Source organism: Spermophilus citellus (assembly GCF_964194105.1).
Source record: "Spermophilus citellus genome assembly, chromosome: 7".
Classification (NCBI taxonomy): domain Eukaryota; kingdom Metazoa; phylum Chordata; class Mammalia; order Rodentia; family Sciuridae; genus Spermophilus; species Spermophilus citellus.
In genome coordinates, this window is record NC_138188.1 from 137,893,916 (window position 1) to 137,917,002 (window position 23,087).

Sequence of the window (23,087 nt, forward strand, 5' to 3'; positions counted from 1 at the left end):
AACTGGTCAGCCCTTCTCATCATACGAAGGTAAATGCCTACCGAGCCTTCATAAGTAGTGGCCACAGGTTTGAAACGGGGCTTGGGAGAAAAGGACCCACCCGTTGAATTAGTCTCCCGGCAAAGGGAAACCGTGTCATCAGACTGCTGCGGAGGAGATAACTGCGTTGAAACAGGTGTGTGATCCCATAGCCTTGCCTCTCCACACATCGGGAAAACTCTAAGAGCCCCTCCCAGCTCTCCCGTAAGGGCACCTCCCAGCTCTCCTGTGAGTGCTTCAGCCAGCCCGAGGGAATCAGAGGTGGTGCGGGTCCCGCAAGCGGAAATACCGCTCCCACCAGGGCTGACTGCTGAGGCCTCTTGCACCACCTACGGGAAGTGGATACCAGAGGGCAAGTAAAAGCCGCTGAGGATTCTCAGCCCCAAACTCTACAAGCTTAGGGTCTGAGGGAATGGCAAACTGGAAGAGTGTGCCCAGTCGTTCATGAAAACAGGGCTCCCGGGAGCAGCAGACTTGGCGTGTAGCCAGTATTGTGGTGAGAGGGGCCTGGCTAGAGAAAAAGTGGGAAGTGACTAGACACAAGAGGAGGCCCTAGACACTCAGGATTGGAGACTCGCCCAGTCTGGGAAGAGCTGCTGCACAATGATTGGTTCCCGCGTATTGACAGGAGAAACTTGACCTGGTGGGCACAGCGCCATCTACTGGAAGAGAAGTTAATCAAACTCTAAGACTGCATTTATTAGGTTTTTTTTTCTTTTTCGTTTCTCCTTTTTTTTTTTTTTTTTTTGATTTAGGTTTTCTTTCATTTTCATTTTTTTCTTTCTTGTTGTTTTATTAATTTTTTTTTTACAAAATATTTTTTTAAATTTTTTTTTCTACTAATTTTAACTTAAATTTTTTTAATTATTATTATTATTATTTTTAATCCTTTTCTTTTTTAGTTCCTATTCTTTTTCTTCTTTAGTCTTCTCATTTTTCTTATCCCCCCTTTTTTCTTGAATTCTACTTGCCTACTCTCATTCTCTTTAGAGACTTCTTCCCTTCCCTTCAAATACCTTTCCTCCCAAGCATCAAACTAATTTATAGGAGTAAACAGTAACTCAGCAGTCAAACAGAACAAGAAGCAACATGAGCAGCTTCAAAAAACAAGGAAGAAAAGGAGTACAAACAACGCAGGACAGCCTAAATATTCAGGAGGACCTAGAGTCATCAGAAAAATGGTCATATAAAGAACTCAAGGAACACCTAAGACAGATGGAATGGAACCTTAAAGAGGATACAAGACAGCAAATTCAAGCAGCGAAAGAACACATTGAGAATGCATTTCACAAACAGATAAAAGAAGAAGTTAAGCATCTTTATCAGGAGATAGAGACTATAAAAAATAATCAAACAATAATTCTAGAAATGAAGGAAACGATAAACCAAATTAAAAACTCAATTGAGAGTATCACTAACAGAGTGGAGCAAGTAGAAACCAGAACATCAGATAATGAAGACAAAATATACCATCTTGAAAAGAATCTAGCCAACTCAGAAAGGCTGGTAAAAAATCACGAGAAAAACATCCAAGAATTATGGGATAACATTAAGAAACCGAACTTACGAGTCATCGGGATAGAAGAAGGTACAGAGATTCAAACCAAGGGAATGAGAAACTTGCTGAAGGAAATAATTACAGAAAACTTTCCAGAAATAAAAAAGGAAACAGATATACAAATTGAAGATGCATACAGGACACCGAGCACACAAAATCACAGTAGACCAACGCCAAGACACATTGTTATGAAGATATCCAATATACAGAACAAAGAGAAAATATTAAAAGCTACAAGAGAAAGGAGACAGATTACATTTAGGGGTAAACCAATACGGTTAACCACGGATTTTTCATCACAGACACTGAAAGCAAGAAGGTCATGGAACAATGTATTTCAAACACTGAAAGACAATGGATGCCAAACAAGAATTCTGTATCCAGCAAAATTAAGCTTCAGGTATGACAACGAAATAAAAATCTTTCATGATAAACAAAAGTTAAAAGAATTTGCAGCCAGAAAACCAGCATTGCAAAGCATTTTGAGCAAAACACTACACGAGGAAGAAATGAAAAACAATAACCAAAACCATCAGTGGGAAGTGCCGCAGTAAAGACAGAGGGCAAGGGGAAAGACAATCATGGAGAGACAAACTAAATTTTTTTTTTTTTTAAAAAGGATAAACAATCAAACATGGATGGAAGTTCAAACCACATATCAATAGTAACTCTGAATGTTAATGGCTTAAACTCTCCAATAAAGCGACATAGGCTGGTATCATGGATTAAAAAAACAAATCCAACAATATGCTGCCTCCAGGAGACACATCTGATGGGAAAAGACATACACAGGCTGAAGGTGAAAGGATGGGAAAAAATATACCACGCACATGGTCCTCGTAAGCAAGCAGGGGTGGCCATCCTCATATCGAATAAAATCGACTTCAAGACTAAGTTAATCAAAAGGGATAAAGAAGGTCATTATATACTGTTAAAAGGAACCATTCACCAACAAGACATAACAATTATCAATATTTACGCACCAAACAATGGTGCTGCGACATTCACAAAACAAATTCTCCTCAAATTCAAGAATCAAATAGACCACAACACAATAATTATGGGAGACTTCAATACACCTCTCTCACCATTGGACAGATCCTCCAAACAAAAGTTAAATAAAGAAACTATAGAACTCAATACCACAATCAATAACCTAGACTTAACTGACTTATATAGAATATATCAACCATCATCAAATGGATATACTTTCTTCTCAGCAGCACATGGATCCTTCTCAAAAATAGACCATATATTATGCCATAGGGCAAACCTCAGTAAATATAAAGGGGTGGGGATAATACCATGCATTTTATCTGATCATAATGGAATGAAACTGGAAATCAATGATAAAAGAAGGAAGGAAAAATCCTACATCACATGGAAAATGAACAATATGTTACTGAATGATCAATGGGTTACAGAAGACATAAAGGAGGAAATCAAAAAATTCTTAGAGATAAACGAAAATACAGACACAACATATCGGAATCTATGGGACACAATGAAAGCAGTTTTAAGAGGAAAGTTCATCGCCTGGTGGTCATTCCTCAAAAAAAGAAGAAACCAACAAATAAATGAGCTCACACTCCAACTCAAAGCCCTAGAAAAGGAAGAGCAAAACAACAGCAAATGTAGCAGAAGGCAAGAAATAATTAAAATCAGAGCGGAAATTAATGAAATTGAAACAAAAGAAACTATTGAAAAAATTAACAAAACTAAAAGTTGGTTCTTCGAAAAAATAAATAAGATCGACAGACCTTTAGCCATGCTAACGAAGAGAAGAAGAGAGAGAACTCAAATTACTAACATACGGGATGAAAAAGGCAATATCACAACAGATGCTACAGAAATACAAAAGACAATTAGAAATTATTTTGAAAATCTATATTCCAATAAAATAGAGGATAGTGAAGACATCGATAAATTTCTTAAGTCATATGATTTGCCCAGACTGAGTCAGGAGGATATAGACAATCTGAACAGACCAATATCAATAGATGAAATTGAAGAAGCCATCAAAAGACTACCAACCAAGAAAAGCCCAGGACCGGATGGGTATACAGCGGAGTTTTACAAAACCTTTAAAGAAGAATTAATACCAATACTTTTCAAGTTATTTCAGGAAATAGAAAATGAGGGAGCTCTTCCAAATTCATTCTATGAGGCCAACATCACCCTGATCCCGAAACCAGACAAAGACACCTCAAAGAAAGAAAACTACAGACCAATATCTCTAATGAACCTAGATGCAAAAATCCTCAATAAAATTCTGGCGAATCGAATACAAAAACACATCAAAAAAATAGTGCACCATGATCAAGTAGGATTCATCCCTGGGATGCAAGGATGGTTCAACATACGGAAATCAATAAATGTTATTCACCACATCAATAGACTTAAAGATAAGAACCATATGATCATCTCGATAGATGCAGAGAAAGCATTCGACAAAGTACAGCATGCCTTTATGTTCAAAACATTAGAAAAACTAGGGATAACAGGAACTTACCTTGACATTGTAAAAGCTATCTATGCTAAGCCTCAGGCTAGCATCATTCTGAATGGACAAAAGTTGAAGGCATTCCCTCTAAAATCCGGAACAAGACAGGGATGCCCTCTATCTCCACTTCTATTCAATATAGTTCTCGAAACACTGGCCAGAGCAATTAGACAGACGAAAGAAATTAAAGGCATAAAAATTGGAAAAGAAGAACTTAAATTATCACTATTTGCAGATGACATGATGCTATACCTAGAAGACCCAAAAGGGTCTACAAAGAAACTACTAGAACTAATAAATGAATTCAGCAAAGTGGCAGGATATAAAATCAACACGCATAAATCAAAGGCATTTCTGTATATCAGCAACAAAACTTCTGAAATGGAAATGAGGAAAAACACTCCATTCACAATATCCTCAAAAAAAATAAGATACTTGGGAATCAACCTAACAAAAGAGGTGAAAGATTTATACAATGAAAACTACAGAACCCTAAAGAGAGAAGTAGAAGAAGATCTTAGAAGATGGAAAAATATACCCTGTTCATGGATAGGCAGAACTAACATCATCAAAATGGCGATATTACCAAAAGTTCTCTGTAGATTTAATGCAATGCCAATCAAAATCCCAACGGCATTTCTTGTAGAAATAGATAAAGCAATCATGAAATTCATATGGAAAAATAAAAGACCCAGAATAGCAAAAGCAATTCTAAGCAGAAAGAGTGAATCAGGCGGTATAGCGATACCAGATTTCAAACTATATTACAGAGCAATAGTGACAAAAACAGCATGGTACTGGTACCAAAACAGGCGGGTGGACCAATGGTATAAAATAGAGGACACAGAGACTAACCCACAAAGTTACAACTATCTTATATTTGATAAAGGGGCTATAAGCATGCAATGGAGGAAGGATAGCATCTTCAACAAATGGTGTTGGGAAAACTGGAAATCCATATGCAACAAAATGAAACTGAATCCCTTTCTCTCACCATGCACAAAAGTTAACTCAAAATGGATCAAGGAGCTTGATATCAAATCAGAAACTCTGCGTCTGATAGAAGATAAAGTTGGCTCCGATCTACAGATTGTGGGGTCGGGCTCCAAATTCCTTAATAGGACACCCATAGCACAAGAGTTAAAAACTAGAATCAACAAATGGGACTTAATTAAACTTAAAAGTTTTTTTTCAGCAAAAGAAACAATAAGAGAGGTAAATAGGGAGCCTACATCCTGGGAACTAATTTTTACGCCTCACACTTCAGATAGAGCCCTAATATCCAGAGTATACAAAGAACTCAAAAAATTAGACAATAAGATAACAAATAACCCAATCAACAAATGGACCAAGGACCTGAACAGACACTTCTCAGAGGAGGATATACAATCAATCAACAAGTACATGAAAAAATGCTCTCCATCTCTAGCAGTCAGAGAAATGCAAATCAAAACCACCCTAAGATACCATCTCACTCCAGTAAGATTGGCAGCCACTATGAATTCAAACAACAACAAGTGCTGGCGAGGATGTGGAGAAAAGGGTACACTTGTACATTGCTGGTGGGACTGCAAATTGGTGCGGCCAATTTGGAAAGCAGTTTGGAGATTCCTGGGAAAGCTGGGAATGGAACCACCATTTGACCCTGCTATTGCCCTTCTCGGACTATTCCCTGAAGACCTTAAAAGAGCATGCTACAGGGACACTGCCACATCGATGTTCATAGCAGCACAATTCACAATAGCTAGACTGTGGAACCAACCCAGATGCCCTTCAATAGATGAATGGATAAAAAAAATGTGGCATCTATACACAATGGAGTACTATGCAGCAATAAAAAATGACAAAATCATAGAATTTTCAGGGAAATGGATGGCATTAGAGCAGATTATGCTTAGTGAAGCTAGCCAAACCCTAAAAAACAGATACCAAATGTCTTCTTTGATATAATGAGAGCAAGTATGAACAGAGCAGGGAGGAAGAGTAGGAAGAAAAGAGTAACATTAAACAGAGACTTGAGATGGGAGGGAAAGGGAGAGAAAAGGGAAATTGCATGGAAATGAAGGGAGACACTCATTGCTAAACAAAATTACATATAAGAGGTTGTGAGGGGAATGGGAAAATAAACAAGGAGAGAAATGAATTACAGTAGATGGGGTAGAGAGAGAAGATGGGAGGGGAGGGGAGGGGGGATAGTAGGGGATAGGAAAGGTAGCAGAATACAACAATTACTATTAGTGCATTATGTAAAATTGTGGATGTGTAACTGACGTGATTCTGCAATCTGCATTTGGGGTAAAATTGGGAGTTCATAACCCATGTCAATCTAATGTATGAAATATAATATGTCAAGAGCTTTGTAATGTTGTGAACAACCAATAAAAAAAATGTAAAAAAAAAAAAAAAAAGAATTTACATACTGACCTTAGACACCTCAAAGTCTACTTCTTTCCTTTTTGAGATTGGAAATTTAAGGAGTTTAAGTATCATAATGCTGTGTATTGGCGGGGGGGGGGGGGGGGTCCAAAAATCTATTATGCTACCTCTGAGGTGTTTACCAACAAATTCACTAACAATTACTTGAACTTCATTCTCTGTTAATTATAAGTATGTGACCTGCATACTCCCTCTTGGCCTTGGTATTTTTAAGCTGTGAAACAAGGACAGCTATAGAAGCTTCCCTTTAGGGTAGTTGTGAGATGAAAAGAGTTTGTAGATACATATCCCTTAGAATAGTGTCTGCTGCATGGGAAGCGACTATTGGTATTGGTAACATATCAACAGATGACAGATTTGGAGAATTTACCATATGGTTTTCTTTCTAATCTTTACAGTAATCACACACATATATAAGCCTCGGTGGAGTTTTATTGTTCTTTTAAAGGCTAGAGTTGGAAGTTGGGTTCCTCTGGCAAATACTTGGTTCTTCTATAAAAGATCCAAAATAAGTTAGCACCACCTCCCAAAAAAGAAAAAAGAGAAAAAAAACCACTTTCTCTCTAGAGTTTTTGATTATGGAGTCTCAAATTTATTTTAAAACATTGCAAAACATATTAGGTGAAATGGAAATAATGAGTAAAATGAAAAGACTCCCTATAGACCTTGGGAGCCAATCTGTGTGGTCTTTCATCTTAGTTCTATTAAATGAATTGTTTGCTTATATGGACATAAAAGCACTCACCTCTTCCTCTCCAGGTCCTGCTTTAAAGCAAGTGAGTGCAATCAACTCCAGAAATGTACTGAAAGACCAAATCCTGGAACAAGAAAATAGGTAAGTATCAGGAGAATTCCAGGCTCTTTGGGAATGTGGACTGATTAATTACTTTTTTAGTATTTAAGATTCAGCTTATAAAAAGGATCCTCACATTAAAATAAATATAAAATGCACTTTGTTGTTTCCAACTTGAAGCTCTAAATTAGATGAATGTGTTTAATTTTTTAAGTGAGATGGATGTGACTTCGTTTGGGAAACATATGCTCATTAGACTTGCAGCTATTTGTAGCCAAAGACTGGTAGTAGAAAGCTAATTTAATTAGACTGATGTCAAAACCATCCCCATTTCATAGCATTTATACACTATAATGATGCGAATGTGAAGATAATCTTTGGACATAAAAATTCCACAGTGGTCTGGGATGATTATTGGTCCAGAGTATGTGACCTATAAATAGTGACTAAGTGTAGGATCCAAATAACCTGTTTTAAAAACAAAAGCAAAGAATAAAGCAAAGAAGGGAATAAAACATGAAAGAAGAGAGAGAACGGATGGGAGGGATAAAATAACTTTGTCAATGACTAGATTTTATTACATTTTAAGTGGGTTTATTTGTCTTTGTTTTTGTTTTTGCTTTTTGTACATAACTAAAATGATCAATGACTGAAGCAAATTAACCTAATAAATTCTGTCCCTTAAAATTTCCATCAAAAGTTGCCCAAACTGGAAGCTGAATGATAAAGATGAAATAATAGGAACAAGGAGATTAAAAAAAATAAGTGACTAGAGTTATAGGGAGCATTGAGATAGATTCCAGGGAAGCAAGCATTGCAGTATCCAGTAGGTCAGAATTGTCTAGAATTTGACCCAGATGAATGACATTGTTTTTTAGAAGGATTGGATATGCCAAAGGACGTGTGTATAATGCAGATGTGACAGGTTGGAGCTTTGCATATGTCCCAGATTTAGCTGACTGGATAGGTCAACGGAATCATTCTCTTTATGGGCTCTCTTAGTGTTGTCAATCTATGGGGTTGTCATCTAGTCCCGTGACTTTAAATACCTTTGATACACTAGCACCTCCAATTAAAAAAAAAAATCTCTAGTCTGGTTCTCTTCTCTGAACTTTAGAGTTGGATGACCAGCTGATGCTCTCAGCCTGCCTTTAATGTCTAAATAACACCTCCAACTTATAAATCCAAATAAGAATTTCTGATTTTCCCATACCATACACAATTTGCCCCATATGCAACTTTCTTGATCTCAGCGAATGACAGTGCCTTTCTTACAGTTGCTCAGGAAAAATAATATATATAGGGTAGTTATCCTTGACCTCTCTTATGTGATACTCAATCCATCATCAAATCCCAGCAACCCTACCTTAAAAATATACCCAGTAATTCAGAATTCAGCCACTATTCCTCATTTTTACAGCTGCCAGCTTTGTCTAATCACTATCATTTCTCACCTGGATTATTATAATTGCCATCTTTCAGGATTTTCTGCTGCCATCCCTGCCCCAACATACAGGTTGTTAGCAATGTACCGTCCAGATTGTTTCCTCTGCCAGTATAAGTCAGATCATATCATTCTTCGGCTTTAAATTTACAGAGGATTACCATTTCTGAAAATGCCAGATCTTTTACAATGAACTGTACAGCTGTACAGAGACCTGGACCTGTCTGCCTTTCTGGTCTCAGAACCTCTCAGTGTTTTGTTCCAGAAATACAGAATCTCCGTTCCTGAAACAGCCCACGCATGCCCCTACCTTCATACCCTTGCACTTCCTGCTCCACTGCTTAAAGCATAGTTTCCCATATAACCATATGGCTTCCTTACCCACGTTCTTTTGGTCTTTGCTCAACATCGATGAAAACTTGCTTTGATACCCTATTTCATATAACAATACTTCCCACTTCCTTCCCAGTTTAATTTTTTTCATAAGTCTTATTAACCTTCAGCACACTGGAAAATGTCCTGATTTACTTTTATTTATTTTTTCTTGCTTCTGTCTATAGTTGTAAGTCTTATCAGGGCAGGAACTTTTTTGTGTGTGTTCATTATTGTATTGTCATCAACTAGAACACTGAATAGCATATAAATCAGTGCTTAATAAATATATGTCAAATGAACGAATAAATTGCTAGAAACTGAAAGAATACCACAAAATCTTCTAATCCATCATTTATTTCATATTTTTGGGAGTTATAACTTAGTATCTTTCATTTAAGTATCATTTTTTTTTAAAAGAGAGAGTGAGAGAGGGGAGAGAGAGAGAATTTTTAATATTTATTTTTTAGTTTTCGGCGGACACATCTTTGTTTGTATGTGGTGCTGAGGATCGAACCTGGGCCGCACGCATGCCAGTCGAGCACGCTATCGCTTGAGCCACATCCCCAGCCCTCATTTAAGTATCATTTTTTAAAAAATAATTTTTTTAGTTGCAGATGGACACAGTACCTTTATTTATTTATTTTTATGTGGTGTTGAGGATCGAACCCAGTGCCTAACATGTGCTAGGCAAGCGCTCTACCACTGAGCCACAACCCTAGCCCCAAGGATGATTTTTTAAAGGAAGTCCTAGAAAAAAAACAATGTAGAAGTGTTGAAAGAGACCCTGAAAGTTGTGTGCTAGGGCTCATATATTCTCTAAATTATAAAGTTTCCATCTAGGTATAGTCTCATTATGCACTCGGTAAGTGCATAATGACAAAGCTTGAAACTTAAAAACCAATAAATATTTTTGCACTTTTAGTCAAAACCTTCCCTCTAAAATCAATTTTCTTATTTACAAAATTCATTGTTGATCATTATATAAAAATTGAACCCCTTGAAGTCCTGTCAACCACTCTTGAAACTATTTACCCTTTTCTTCATTGAACAAAGAACACAAATCCCAATAAAGATTTGTTTACAAATTGGTTTCTATGTACTTCTAAGTTTCAGAGGCTCAAACTGGAGTCAAACTTCTGAAACTGACTTCTAATTTCTTTTCAGTGAAAACTATATTGGGAAGATTACATTAGTTTCAGTGCATCATATTCTTAACATTACCCAGAGTCAAGCTTAACTTTTAAGGACTATGATAAAAACTAATTGGTTCCAAACTCTTTTACAAGTTCTTAAATCCCTTCCTGGGTTGGGGATGTGGCTCAAGCGCCCTGGCAAGCACAGGGCGTTGGGTTCGATCCTCAACATCACATGGAAAGTAAAATAAACATATTGTGTCCACCAAAAAAAAATAAACAAATATTAAAAAAAAAATTTCTTGAATTCCGCCCCCCACCAGTGCTGATTTTTCTTATTTTTTTCAAGCAAGAAATTTCAAACAAATAATGAATTGATTATCTTTTATTTAATATATTTTTATCTTTATTCAAGACATCAGTTTTAATTTAATTTAAGTTTTTTGGCTCCAGCGTTTATTATTTTCCATTTTATTTTCTATTCTCCCTTTATTTTTAATCTACTCTTTGATAAATAAAATTGCATGAAGAGAACTTTCTTGACTTTTTAGCCTAGTTTTTTACTGTCCAGAATTACTGGATTATTCCCAATATGGAACAGGGACAACTAACATGGACCAGGATTGGAAGATACAGCAGGAAGGAACTTGTCAACAGTTCAAGCCTCTCCCCAATGGGATCAATTGATATAAAATACAAAGAGTTTTCCTCGAGGAGAGGTTCATGGTAAATGTGGTTAACTATCTTCTAGGAATAAGGAAAAGAAAGAGGGTTAAAGGGAATAATGTCTGAAAATTTCCCCCTTCAAAATTTAAGAATGAGTTAATTAATAATTTTGGTCCCATTTTCTAATCAGGGATAAAGTGTCTTTAACTATTTCCATATTTTTCTTTTTCTATCTAAATTTATATAGTATATTTTAATTACTTCCTTAACTCTCTGGTACTACCTACTCTGAGTAAAATAAAACTGAATATAATCTTAGTATCTAGACTGCCCCCTCCTGGCTTTCCAGCCGCTCTTTCTTAATCACCAATCTTCTCATACATACTCTATCCTTTGCAATTGTGTGCTCTAATCAGACATAATGGTTTCAATATGTGAATTTTATATCTTTTACACAAAAATACATAGATGAGTATTGTGCCAAATTTTCTGAGGTTTTTCTTAAGGACAGAAAAAAACACATTTTAAAAACTTCTATACCAACATTAAGTAATTTGTTCTTGTAAAAGACTCAAACAAAACCTGTTATTGACAACAAAGTAGCCAGAACCAAATACAGTATTTTTTTTGTGGAAAGATAATGAAAAACATTTTAGTTTAGAAAAGCAATACCCTTCTGTATAGTGTCCAATAAATTATTGGTCTTTTGTTAGTTATGTCTAATTAGAAAGCTTTAATTCCCTTTTAACAGTTGGATTTCATAGCATTTTATGTCCAGCTACATTAAGAATTAATTTTTTGGCTTGGCACCAATGCTAAATTTGCTTATTCAAACAGAAGCCATGCCAAGGGTTTGAAGGATGATGACAGTAATTAACCCAAATCATATACCAGGAGCTATTCCAAAGCAAGTGTCTCTAAAAGAGTGTGTCTTTCTCTGATGGCAAAGCTAATCTACAGAGGACATGTACCGCAGCCTCCCACAAAATACTTCTTGATGTTAGTCCCAAAGGCAGGAAAGGAAGAACTAACAGACTGATCAAATAAGGCATTTCTTATTCTGATAAATAAAACAAAAAATAAGGAGAAACAGAAGCTTCTCATGATCTGCTTATGGGTGTGTAATCAGTTCCATTATTTCTAGAGGTCATATTAATATCAAATATATCAAAGGACTTAGAATTTAGCATACCCATGCTTCTACATATAGAATTTATTACAAGGGACAATCTATTTTTTTTAAAAAAAAGCTCATTTTAACAATAATTACATCAGGAGAAAATAACAACCAGAATAAGTATTGCCTTTTATACCACATTATGGTAGAATTATAAAATAATATTATCATATTATAAAATATGATGCTTTTATAAGATACAATTCTGTTATAGAAGGCTATTGATTATTTATCATATATTGAGTTATAAAGACCATATACAAATTCAAAAAAAAAAATGAAGACCAGTTTTAGAACACGCATGTTATCATACCACACTTATAGAGAGAAACTACAACAATATTCACAAACATCTTAGCACAGATTATTTGAAATATAAGATTATGAATCTTTTTTCTTCTATATATCTCCCTTCTTCCTCCTCCGCTTCTTTCCCCTTCTCTTTCTCCTCCTCTGCTTCCACTTCTTTTCATTCTCTTCCTCTTATCTTCCTGTTTCTCTTCCTTCTCCTTTCTCTGCCTCCTTTCTCCTTAATCTTCTTTATGTTTTTTGACATTTACCAAATACTTCCCTAATAATATAATTTTTTTCTTAATTGATCAATTTTTATTGAATAAATAGAAATAGAGTAGTTTATGAGTTCCCCCACAATAAGCAGCACCAGCTCTAGATATTTGCATCTGAACAGGTTACTTAAATCATTCCCAAGACTAGAAAATAAAGTAAAATTCTGAATTTGTTTTATGAATTGAGAATAATAATGATCTCAAAACTTGAGACAGATTGCACAAAAAGAGTAAACATATCAATGTTACTTCCTATGGTATGGAAGCAAAATTGTTTTTAAAAAAATTTATAAAATTTGCTTTAATTAGTTATACATGACAGTAGAATGCATTTATGCACCTTGATATATCGTATATAGATGTGGTATAACTTCTCATTTCAGAGATAATTTGAAGATGCAATTGACAAGTACTTGGGAATAGTTGGAAATGTCCCATGGTTGAGACAGAAGTTGTACTGTAACTCTTTGCAAAGTCAAAAAATTTTGGAGAAAGCAGAAAAATAACTAGTTCATTTTTGGGTGTGTATGATACCTGCAAAGAAATAAATTATATGGCAAGTAGGAGTTAGACTTGGAACTGGAGCTCAGAAAAGTGATGTGGACTTAATATACCAATATGAGAGTTATCCACAAGAAAGAGGGTCATTAAAATTATGAGAGTGGATGAGATGTTTTAGGAGGTGTGGATTATCCAAAGAAAATAATGGCTAGAACTGAGCCCCAGGAATATAAACATTAAAGAGAAAGCAGAGAAAGGAGCTTGAAGAGAAATTAAAAGTGCTCCAGAGAGGTACAAGGAACATACAGCAGAAAGAGAAGAGTCCCTCAAACAAAGAAGTGGTCAAAGTACCCAAGGAATTTCTCATAGAAAATTTCAAAAGTGTGGAGTAGATAAAGTCATAAGTAGTTGGCTATCGCCCATGATGAAAATTGTTTTATGAAGATTCCAGAAAGTTTGAGGAGTAAAAGGTGGTTGGGCAGGAAAATATTTGGCAACAAAAGGAAATCAAGAAGTGGGATGTGCAATGGTAAGGAGGGAACACATAGTTTGGAGTGTTTTTTTTTTTTTTTTTTTTTTTTTGGTGGTGATGTTACTGATTTCAAAATGAGAAGCACATGTTCTCTGTAGGCTGATGGGAAGGCATCAGTAGAAAGGGAGAAGGTGATGATTAGAAAAGGGAGTAGAATTGTTTTTCCAACTTGCCTTAAGATGAGAATCTCTTGAATCATTTATTTAAATGACAGATTTCTGGAGGAGAAATTTCACAATCTGTGTTTTTAACAAATACTATCAGGGGACTCGTTCGCAGGAAAGTTTAGAAACACTATAATTAATAAATGTATTTTGAGAAAGTGGGACAGAGTAGAACTCTGGCCATGAGTTATCCTTGGATCTAAGGAGCGAAATCTCTGTGATTGTTAAAAGAGAAAATGAGAAAAGACTGGGTGGAAATGCAGATACCTATAAAGATTTGGTGGTTGTTCTCCTGTCTGCTTCCATTGTTTTCATAAAGCAGGATAGAAGGCCTCCTTCTGAGAGTGATGCAAACTCTTTGGTCCATATTAGGAGCCCAAGCGCAAGAAAAGCATCATTTATGGTGGAACCAGTTTACAGGGTTACATGATGTTTTGGAGCAGCATTCTGCAGGGTAGGTGTGGGGAGAACTGATAAGTGAGTTCTGATGAGGTTTAAGGGAAAGAAAGCAGGTCTGGAGCTTAACATATTACCACAGTTTGGATAAAATTAAATCATGGATGATATGCAGGGTAATGAAGGAATTAGTGAGAGGGCATAGTTTTTCTTTTGACTAAATTTTTTTTTAAAATGTGAAATAATCAATGCTAAAACCAGGGAAATCCAGGCAAACTAGGATTATTGATCATTGAAGAGCGAAAACATTATAGAAAAGTGGATTTGGGAATTGGAAATCTAGGTGGGATGGAAGTAACTAAATTTACAACTGAAATACAAAAGGTTATGACCAGAGATTGAAATATTTAGACTTGGGTTTTTAGAGGTGAGTTGATTCTATATAATACAATTTATGGTTTAAAGTCATGAAATGTAATGGTCAAAGTAAAATAAAGATGAAAGAACTGAAACTATGAAGGTCATGAGGTTGGGAAAGGGCTGAGTTTGACATAGTTATTCATGGACACTATGATTTTACCAGGATGGAAAGAATATGGATTTGGGGAGCTTTCTGATACCAGGAAGTGAGTCAAGAAGGAGTGGTGGGGTACAATGCACCCAGTGACTTGATTCAGTTTTGAAAAATAATTATTTAGAAGAAATAAAAAAGCAGACAACATGCCCTGACCCTGAACTATATGAGGAATGAGAGAGAAACACCTTCCTTTGGATAAGACTGAAGGACAAATAGCAATTCAGATTGCTATCAAGATAAGGAAGTAGAAGGAAAAATGTAAAAAATGGTTCAGAGTGCATATTTTTTAAAAATGTTAAGTTATTAAAAACTAAACATTGTCTTGGTTTATCAGACCTTCAATGGACCATGGAAAACAGTTCTCGATGAAAAAAGAAAAGATCCCTGTTGGTGGGGTAAGAATCAGAAGAACATATGTTATTAATTATCCAAATATAAAATGTTATATCTCATTATTAATAAATGCTACATTTACCATTTAATTTATATATAATAGTCTGTAAAAATTAAATTAAATGGAATTGTTGGATATGTTACTTGTGTTTAGTAATGATTACCTTATTTAGTTATGTATAGTCTTTTACTAATGATAGTAACTAAGATTAATTTACCACTTTTAAGTATTCAGGACTGTTATTTTTGCTTTGGATGTTCTTAAGATAGCTACTTGTTTTTATTCTAATTTGCAGACGAGTAATCTTGGAGTTAGACAAGGTAGTAATTTGATCACCATACCAAAGCTTAGAAAACACCAGAATAGGATTTAAATCTATCGTGTCTGACTCTAAAGTACAACTTTGAGGCTTTTTATCATGGTATTTATTTAATTGATACTAATCATAAATGATCAGTAATGAAACATTCAAAGCTAGCATGTCACATTTTAGTGTTCTCAGCAATCTAATTTTAGACCAATTTTACCTTAGGTGAAGTTCTCAATCATTCTGAAGTATCTCCAAGCCTTTGGCTGGCCCTGGGTGTGGCTGATAGTAGCCAGTTGCCTAGGACAGAATTTGGTGAGCATTGGACAGAATCTGTGGCTTAGTTCCTGGGCAAAAGAAGCAAAACACTTGAATGATTTCACAGAATGGAAGCAAATAAGAAGCAATAAACTTAATATCTATGGATTATTGGGATTAATTCAAGGTAAAAAAGAAATGTTTATTTGCTTTTCTCTTTCTCTTTTTATACTGACTCAAAGTTAATTCAAACATAAGCATATGGCATCATGATATCTCAAAATAAAGCCATAATTTTCAAATATATGGAGGTAACCAAATTCATATATTTCCAATTTACCACTTTTGAGAGAGTATACCAAAGCTTGTCAGCGTCAGCTACATGGCTCACAACAATAACTTGCATATTTATCTCATTTAGTCTTGGCAGTAATTATCTAGAAAGATGCCATTGTCACCATTGTACAGCTGAACACTGAGACTTATATATTAAGCCATGCAGCATTCAAAAGTTCCGGTTAGGTATCACTCTATGTGTGTGAGTGTTGGGAGTGATGTGAAAATCGATAGGAAAGTCTGTTAAGGAATTAAAGCCTAATGAATATAGGTCAGGTTCACAATCAAACTGCATGGTAAGCAATCAGTGCTATATAGGTATAAAAGAAAGCTCTATGAGGATTCAGGGCAGGAAGGTCATATTTGGTTGAGGTATTAATGTGACTTCTAAAGAATACTTGGAGTTTGAAGTGATACTAAGGGGATATATAGAATTTTTTTTTACATTGAGGTGACAGAACAGAGTATGTAAGAGGCAGAAAGGTATTTTGGCAAGAATGAGGGTGTCAGTTTGAGTGATCCTCAGGCTGCTATAAGGGCAGAATGGAACCAAAGATGGTAAGGTAGTTTGGAGATATGTTGGAGACCATATTTGAAAAAGCAAGTGGAAAACTTTGGGAATTGGAGAGAAATAGTTACATATTTGAAGTTACATTTCAAAAAAAAAAGAAAAAATCAGCAGCAATGATTTAAAATATACATTTTTCTTATTGTGAGGATAAGAGTTGGATGGACCAGGGAGAACTTGAAGTTGATAGAAAAGAAATAAGCAAGGGTATTTAGGAGTCTAAGGGAACGGTAATCTAATGTAGAAAGTTTTCTTGTCTGATATCTGTGTATCACCCAGAGCCTCTAGTCCAGTGCTGACTCATGGGTACAGGGCAGAAGAGCATTGAATAAATACATAATGAATGAATGAATGACCAAAGAAAGAATGGATAGAGAGCTGCCATTGGATTGTTTAAACAGGATGGATGGGAAAACATTGCAGTGAAAATGTACATAAGAATTGAGGGTGAGTGAGGAAAAGACACCCATTTATCATGATTTTAAGGTTTAGATTAGGTAACTAGAAAAGCGATGATGGCAAAAATAAAGAAATAGGGAGGGATCCTTAATTGGTGGGGCAGACAAATGGTAAATTCAGTTTCGGACACATTTAATGGAAAGAGTTGATAACTATTTCCACCATTTTTATTCCATTAGACCGATTAAAATGCATATCTAGAAGTTTAAACCAACAGTTTTCTTTGTAAAATGAGAGACTTAGACTAGATGATTTCTGTATTTCCTCCAAATTCTAATATTCTATACTTCTGTGGTTCTACTTTGACTTGGAATTGTTCTACACAGAGAATAAATGAAGCCACGAGAGCATATGTAACCTTTATAAATGAAAATTAAGGGCCATAAGAGTGAACGAGGACTTTGTCCATAGAGCTACCTGGTGGACCAGCTTCATAGAAGCTGAGCTGAGATTATTCCACAGTCAGTGAAATGGAGATAAAACAAATACAATAATGTGAATGTTTGCTCTGTTTCTGGAAGGACAAAGTATTTTAACTATAGAGATTTAGCCAAGTGAGATTTGGCTTTCTCTAACTCACAAAAATGGCCATTTCATACTATTTAAACTACTAGATTAATTAACTTAGCATATATATCCTAAAGAGAAACTCATTAAACTTGGGGATGTTACTTAACCTTTCACTTTTAATGCTCATACAATATAGATATTCCCACACAGACATTTTTCCTCATGATTAAATTAGACAATATGGGTAGAGTAGGTAGAAAAATACTGAGCATACAGCAGTAGTGCAATAAATGTAGGGTATTATTAGCAATGGAGAAACTAAATCGTATGATCAACATTCTGTGAGAGCATATTTTGGAGCTAATTTTTGAATCCATGTTTGCCTGACTCCCAAGTGCTTGTTCTTAAACATTAAATTAGAATTTCCAAAAGGATTTTACACGAAACTTTCAGTATGCTTCACAAACTGAGTTCTATATTTCAACAGGTTAGGAAAAGTGGCAACTATATTCTTCTGAGTCTGAAATTTTCTTTCTGGATTTCATTAAAGGTTTTAGGTTATTAAATGATAAGCTGCCCTGTTTAATTATTTGACTTGATATTTCTCAAATCTATTGACTATGGATATTTTAAAAATGTTCTTTCCCATTAACATCTTGAAAAACATTCCTTTTATAGAATATACTTTGGAAAACTTCAGGCTGTAATATACTGCTTTCAAAGTGAGGCATAAAATCATGATGAAGCAAAACAAAAACTTAGAAATAAAAAGTTAATGTTTCAAAGTTCAATGATTGTGAAATGTTATAATATGAGAAGGAGAAAGAAAACTAAGAATCCTGGTATAGCCAAGATACATCATGGAGAGAAAAATTGGAAAAAAACACATTGTAGGAAATTATGAAGTTGTTAGAGAATAAAGGAGTATATTTTACATATATATTTATATATATATACATGCATATACAATATATACATATATACACACCTACACATACACGTATGTGTGTATATATGTATATATGTTGTATATACATACATACACACATACACACATACACACATACAGGTTGTATATATAGTATAATTATATTACATGTACATGTAATATAATTATACTATATAATCCTTAAAAGATGTTAGGCAATTTGAAAGAACAAAGATACTCAAAAACATAGTATAAACATAAGGAAATTTAAAAAACTAAATGCAACTAGTTTCATTTATAAGAAAGGAAGCCAACTTGGGAGACAGTAATATCAAATCAGAAAGAAAATAACAGAGCCTTCTACATGGACATTGTAGTCTTTAAGAATATGAAGGGAAAATAGATGCATGCATAAGAGAGAGGGGCAGGATTTTTCTTCTTCCTTTTTAGTATTTCGTTTCATCTAGTACTGAGAGTTAAATTGATATAAGATAGATTAACAAGAAAAAAAAGCATATTAATTTATTTAATCAAAATTTGGAAACCTTCATAAAGAAATAAAAACCCAGAGAAGCAGAATGAATCACTTATATACTCAATTGTATAAAGAATCAGTAAGTTGTGAACTAAATAACTTGGAAAGGCTTAGTAGCAACCAAATAACTTGCGGAGGCTTAGTAGATCAGAGCTATTTGAATGGCTTACGTAAAGAACTCTCTGGGTCCTGACTCCCATTCTTTTTTCTTTTTCCTGTGCTAAGGATTGAATGCAGGGCTTGTGCAGGCTATACTCACATTATCTTCATTTAAATTATCTTATCTCAAAACAATTTTTTTAACTTAAAGGCAAAAACAGTACTTTCACATGTTAATTCTAGATCTGTTATAAATAATATAGAGGGCTAATATTTGAACAGAACCTGAGTACTGAGGCAGAAAACTTTATATTTTATAACATTAATAAAGATCTTCCTTCATTTTCTAAAAAAAATAAATAGCCCTGAGCATTTTTTTCCTTGGGTCTCAGCTATTTGCTTTAAAATCTGTAGGATACTCTGCACATCCCTAATCTATTGTGTTTTATGTCTCACTATTAGGGACTTTATTTCCTGATCTAAGGTATAAAACATAGACACCTTATATCCCCAAATGTAATGTTTAAAGAGCATACTGTTCTTTCCACTTTAAAATCACTGAATGGACCATTTACTTACCACACAAAACTTCACTGAAATGACAGTGAATAAATATAAAAGGAAAGGCTTCAGGGAATTTCAAAGTGACAAATTTCTACATAAACCATTATACCTGTAGAAAATCAAGGGTACAAGAACCTGAAGCCAGGAGTAAATACTGGAGAAACTCTAAAGAAGAGGGTGATGCTTGGTAGAGCCATGGAAAAACACTAGTTTTTATGGTTGCAAAGAATAAAATCAAATTACATGGAAGTCATAAAAATAACTCACTAGGGCATTATTCCACTAGCCCATCAGCATCTCCTGCAACGCCCACCACCACTGCCATCACAACCAAAGCAAGCACTAACGCAGGAACAGTGCAATGAAACCAGAAAGATGATGTTTATAGAGGAAAGTAGGAATAGTAGAGTGTGTGACAAATATAGAAGAAAGCTTTCTTATTGTGGCTTTTGAAGCCTCAGCCTGCTGGGTCTTATTCCAAATTGAAGACTTCTGGTGTCATATCCTCCCACTTAAGTGAACCTCGAAGTAAGCCCTCGCATTCAAGGGAGAGAAATGTTCGGGGAAATAAATGTGAGCAATGGCAAAAGAAAGCCCCATCAAATATGTTTTTCCTTTAGTTGTTTAAAATGATCCTGTATTTCAGTCATAGCAATGGTATAAAAAAAAAAAACAGTCAGCAAATTAGAGCAGCTAGATCCAGAAAACAATCATATTTAAATTAGAAGAGAACCTTCAAATGTCTAATTAGTATCTTCAGAGATTCAAATATTGCATTCATAAAGTAAATGCAGAATGTGTTGAACTAACTACAATCTGAGAACAAGATAGCTCTTAAACAATTTAAAGAATTTTACAAGATTGTACAGGTGTGAGAAGATAAATTATAAGAAATTATCCCAAATGTACAACCAACTGAAAAGCCTCGATCTTTAAACACACTTTAACCAAAGGATCAAAGGAAGTGTCCACAACCCTTTTAACTTATTATCTCTATTATTCTCCTCATTGTATTCCCTCTCAGTTTTCACATGGTAATGGAAATGTGTTTTCAAAGAACTTCCTCCTATGGATGTACTTGAATTACTCTGCATGAAACAATTTGGGTCACAAAGTAATTCCTGAACATTGTAACCCAACATTTCCGCTCAAGCCCTACTAGTTCTTCAAGCTGAGGACTCTCATTTCTTCTCATATATTGGTTAACTCTTTTTGTCTTTTGTTATACATTGTCAAAATCAACATTGTATTGGTACTAATAACTGTAATTGGTACTAATAACTTCTAACCTCTTTCACTAAAGCTTCCCATTTATTTCATATTATTTTCTGACTTTTTAGTTATTATAAAAATAACCCTTCCACCAGCCAAATCTCAGTACCTTATGACATCAAAAAATGTTTATTCCTCACTCATACCTTGTGTCCACTGAGTCGAGAAAGGGACTTTCTTGTCCGAGGACTCAAACTGAAGGAGCAATTCAGTCACCATTTCAATGTTAGAAGACACTATATAAAGGAAATTGGAGCTGTAACAGGGCTGGCATCTGCAATTAAATACTCTAACCTGGAAGTGTCATGTGGTAATATCACAATTCATTGTTCAGAACTATGTGCTTAGTATTATCAATCACAAAGGGGCCAGTGGGTACAAATGCACCATGTACCTAGAAGCTGAGAGAACTTGGAACAGTTTGGCTGACAACACTAGTGGCAACCACATTTTCCCACAGGACATTATAAACTTAATAGGATGCTAACATTCTGTGAACCAGATTGATCTCTTATTAACTTTCGTGCATTTTGTATAGAACCATTGACCACAAACCTATGGTAGCATGCAAATCATCAGACTGTCTGCTTCTAGTGCACCAAGTACATTTACATTTACATTTGCTTTGGTCCGCAATTGTACATTTTTTAAGTATGACACTTGGATTTTCTATTTTTAAAAATGTCATTATAAGCAGACTTTAGAGAATTAAAACACAAAATTCCTTTAAGATGTGAATCTGATCCTAACAACGTTTGTGATTAGGTCTCTTTGTCTGCTTTGGAGCCTGTGTACTCACCAGAGGATCCTTGTCTGCTTCTAGAACCTTATATGCTCAGCTCTTGAGTAATGTGCTACACCTCCCACTTCAGTATTTTGAAACCAATCCCATTGGTCAAATCATCAATCGGTTCACCAAGGTAAGGAAAGACTTTCCTTGTCAGGTATCATACTTAAAGTGATAACCTATGCGTAGTTCTTTGCAACCTCATTTGTAAAAATGTTATTATAAAATGCTGAGAATGTGTTTAGTGTAGATTTTATTGTCAAATTTATTAAGAAATTTGTAATTGATGTGTAAGAGTGTCATACCTTAAGCATTTAATTAAAATTACCTTGAAGATTGCTTAAATAATTAAAGAACAACATATACTTTGGTATCTACAACTCTTTTTTCTCACATACATAAAGTTGACAGTCACTGGTTTAAGGCTAGGATGGGAAAGAAAATGTAAGTACATGTGGAGATATCTGGGAATCACATATGGTGAGTGGGGGATGGATATAATCATGATTCTTATCTTAATTCTATTGATGTGATGAATTATATTTATTGATTTCCACATGTTGAACCACACTTCCATCCCTGGAATGAACCCCACTTGATCATGGTGCAGTTTTTTTAATGTTTTTGTATGTGGTTTGCCAGAATTTTTCTGAGAATTTTTGCATCAGTGTTCCTCAGGAATATTGAAAATCTGAAAATTGGAAATCTGAAATTTTCTTTCCTTAATGTGTGTCTGCCTGGTTTTGGTAACAGGATACTAGCTTCATAGAATGAGTTTGGTCCTTCCTTTTCTATTTCATGAAATAATTTGGAGAATATTGGTATTAGTTCTTCTTTGAGGGTCTTGTAGAACTCAACTGTGAATTCATCTGCTCCTGAGCTTTTCTTGGTTGATAGGGTTTTGATGGCATCTTCTATTTCCTTGCTTGAAATTCATCTGTTCAAATTGTGTATGTCCTCTTGACTCAGTTTGGATTGATCACATGCCTCTAGAAATTTCAATAGTGTCTGTCATGATATTTCCTTTTTCATCACACAAATTTTAGTAATTTGAGTTTTCTCAACCTCCTTATTTTCGTTAGAGTGGTTAAGGGTTTTTCAGTTTTATTACTTTTTTTTTCAAAGAACTAGATTTTTGATGTTGTCAATTTTTTAAATTGTTTCTTCAGTTTCAATGTCATTGATTTCCACCCTGATTTTAATTATTTCC

At 34.9% G+C, this 23,087-nt stretch overlaps 1 protein-coding gene across 1 annotated transcript in view; it reads left to right on the forward strand.

Moving 5' to 3' along the window:
• LOC308653968 (multidrug resistance-associated protein 1-like) overlaps positions 1 to 23,087 on the forward strand; it is a gene marked incomplete at its 3' end in the record, with an annotated part of 95,598 nt that overhangs the window by 56,582 nt on the left and 15,929 nt on the right. The window contains exons 16-19 of the mRNA XM_081302737.1: positions 7,296 to 7,371; positions 15,195 to 15,255; positions 15,787 to 16,006; positions 21,856 to 22,010. Of these exons, the coding sequence (XP_081158863.1) occupies positions 7,296 to 7,371; positions 15,195 to 15,255; positions 15,787 to 16,006; positions 21,856 to 22,010 (512 nt within the window). The remainder of the gene's footprint in view (positions 1 to 7,295; positions 7,372 to 15,194; positions 15,256 to 15,786; positions 16,007 to 21,855; positions 22,011 to 23,087) is intronic.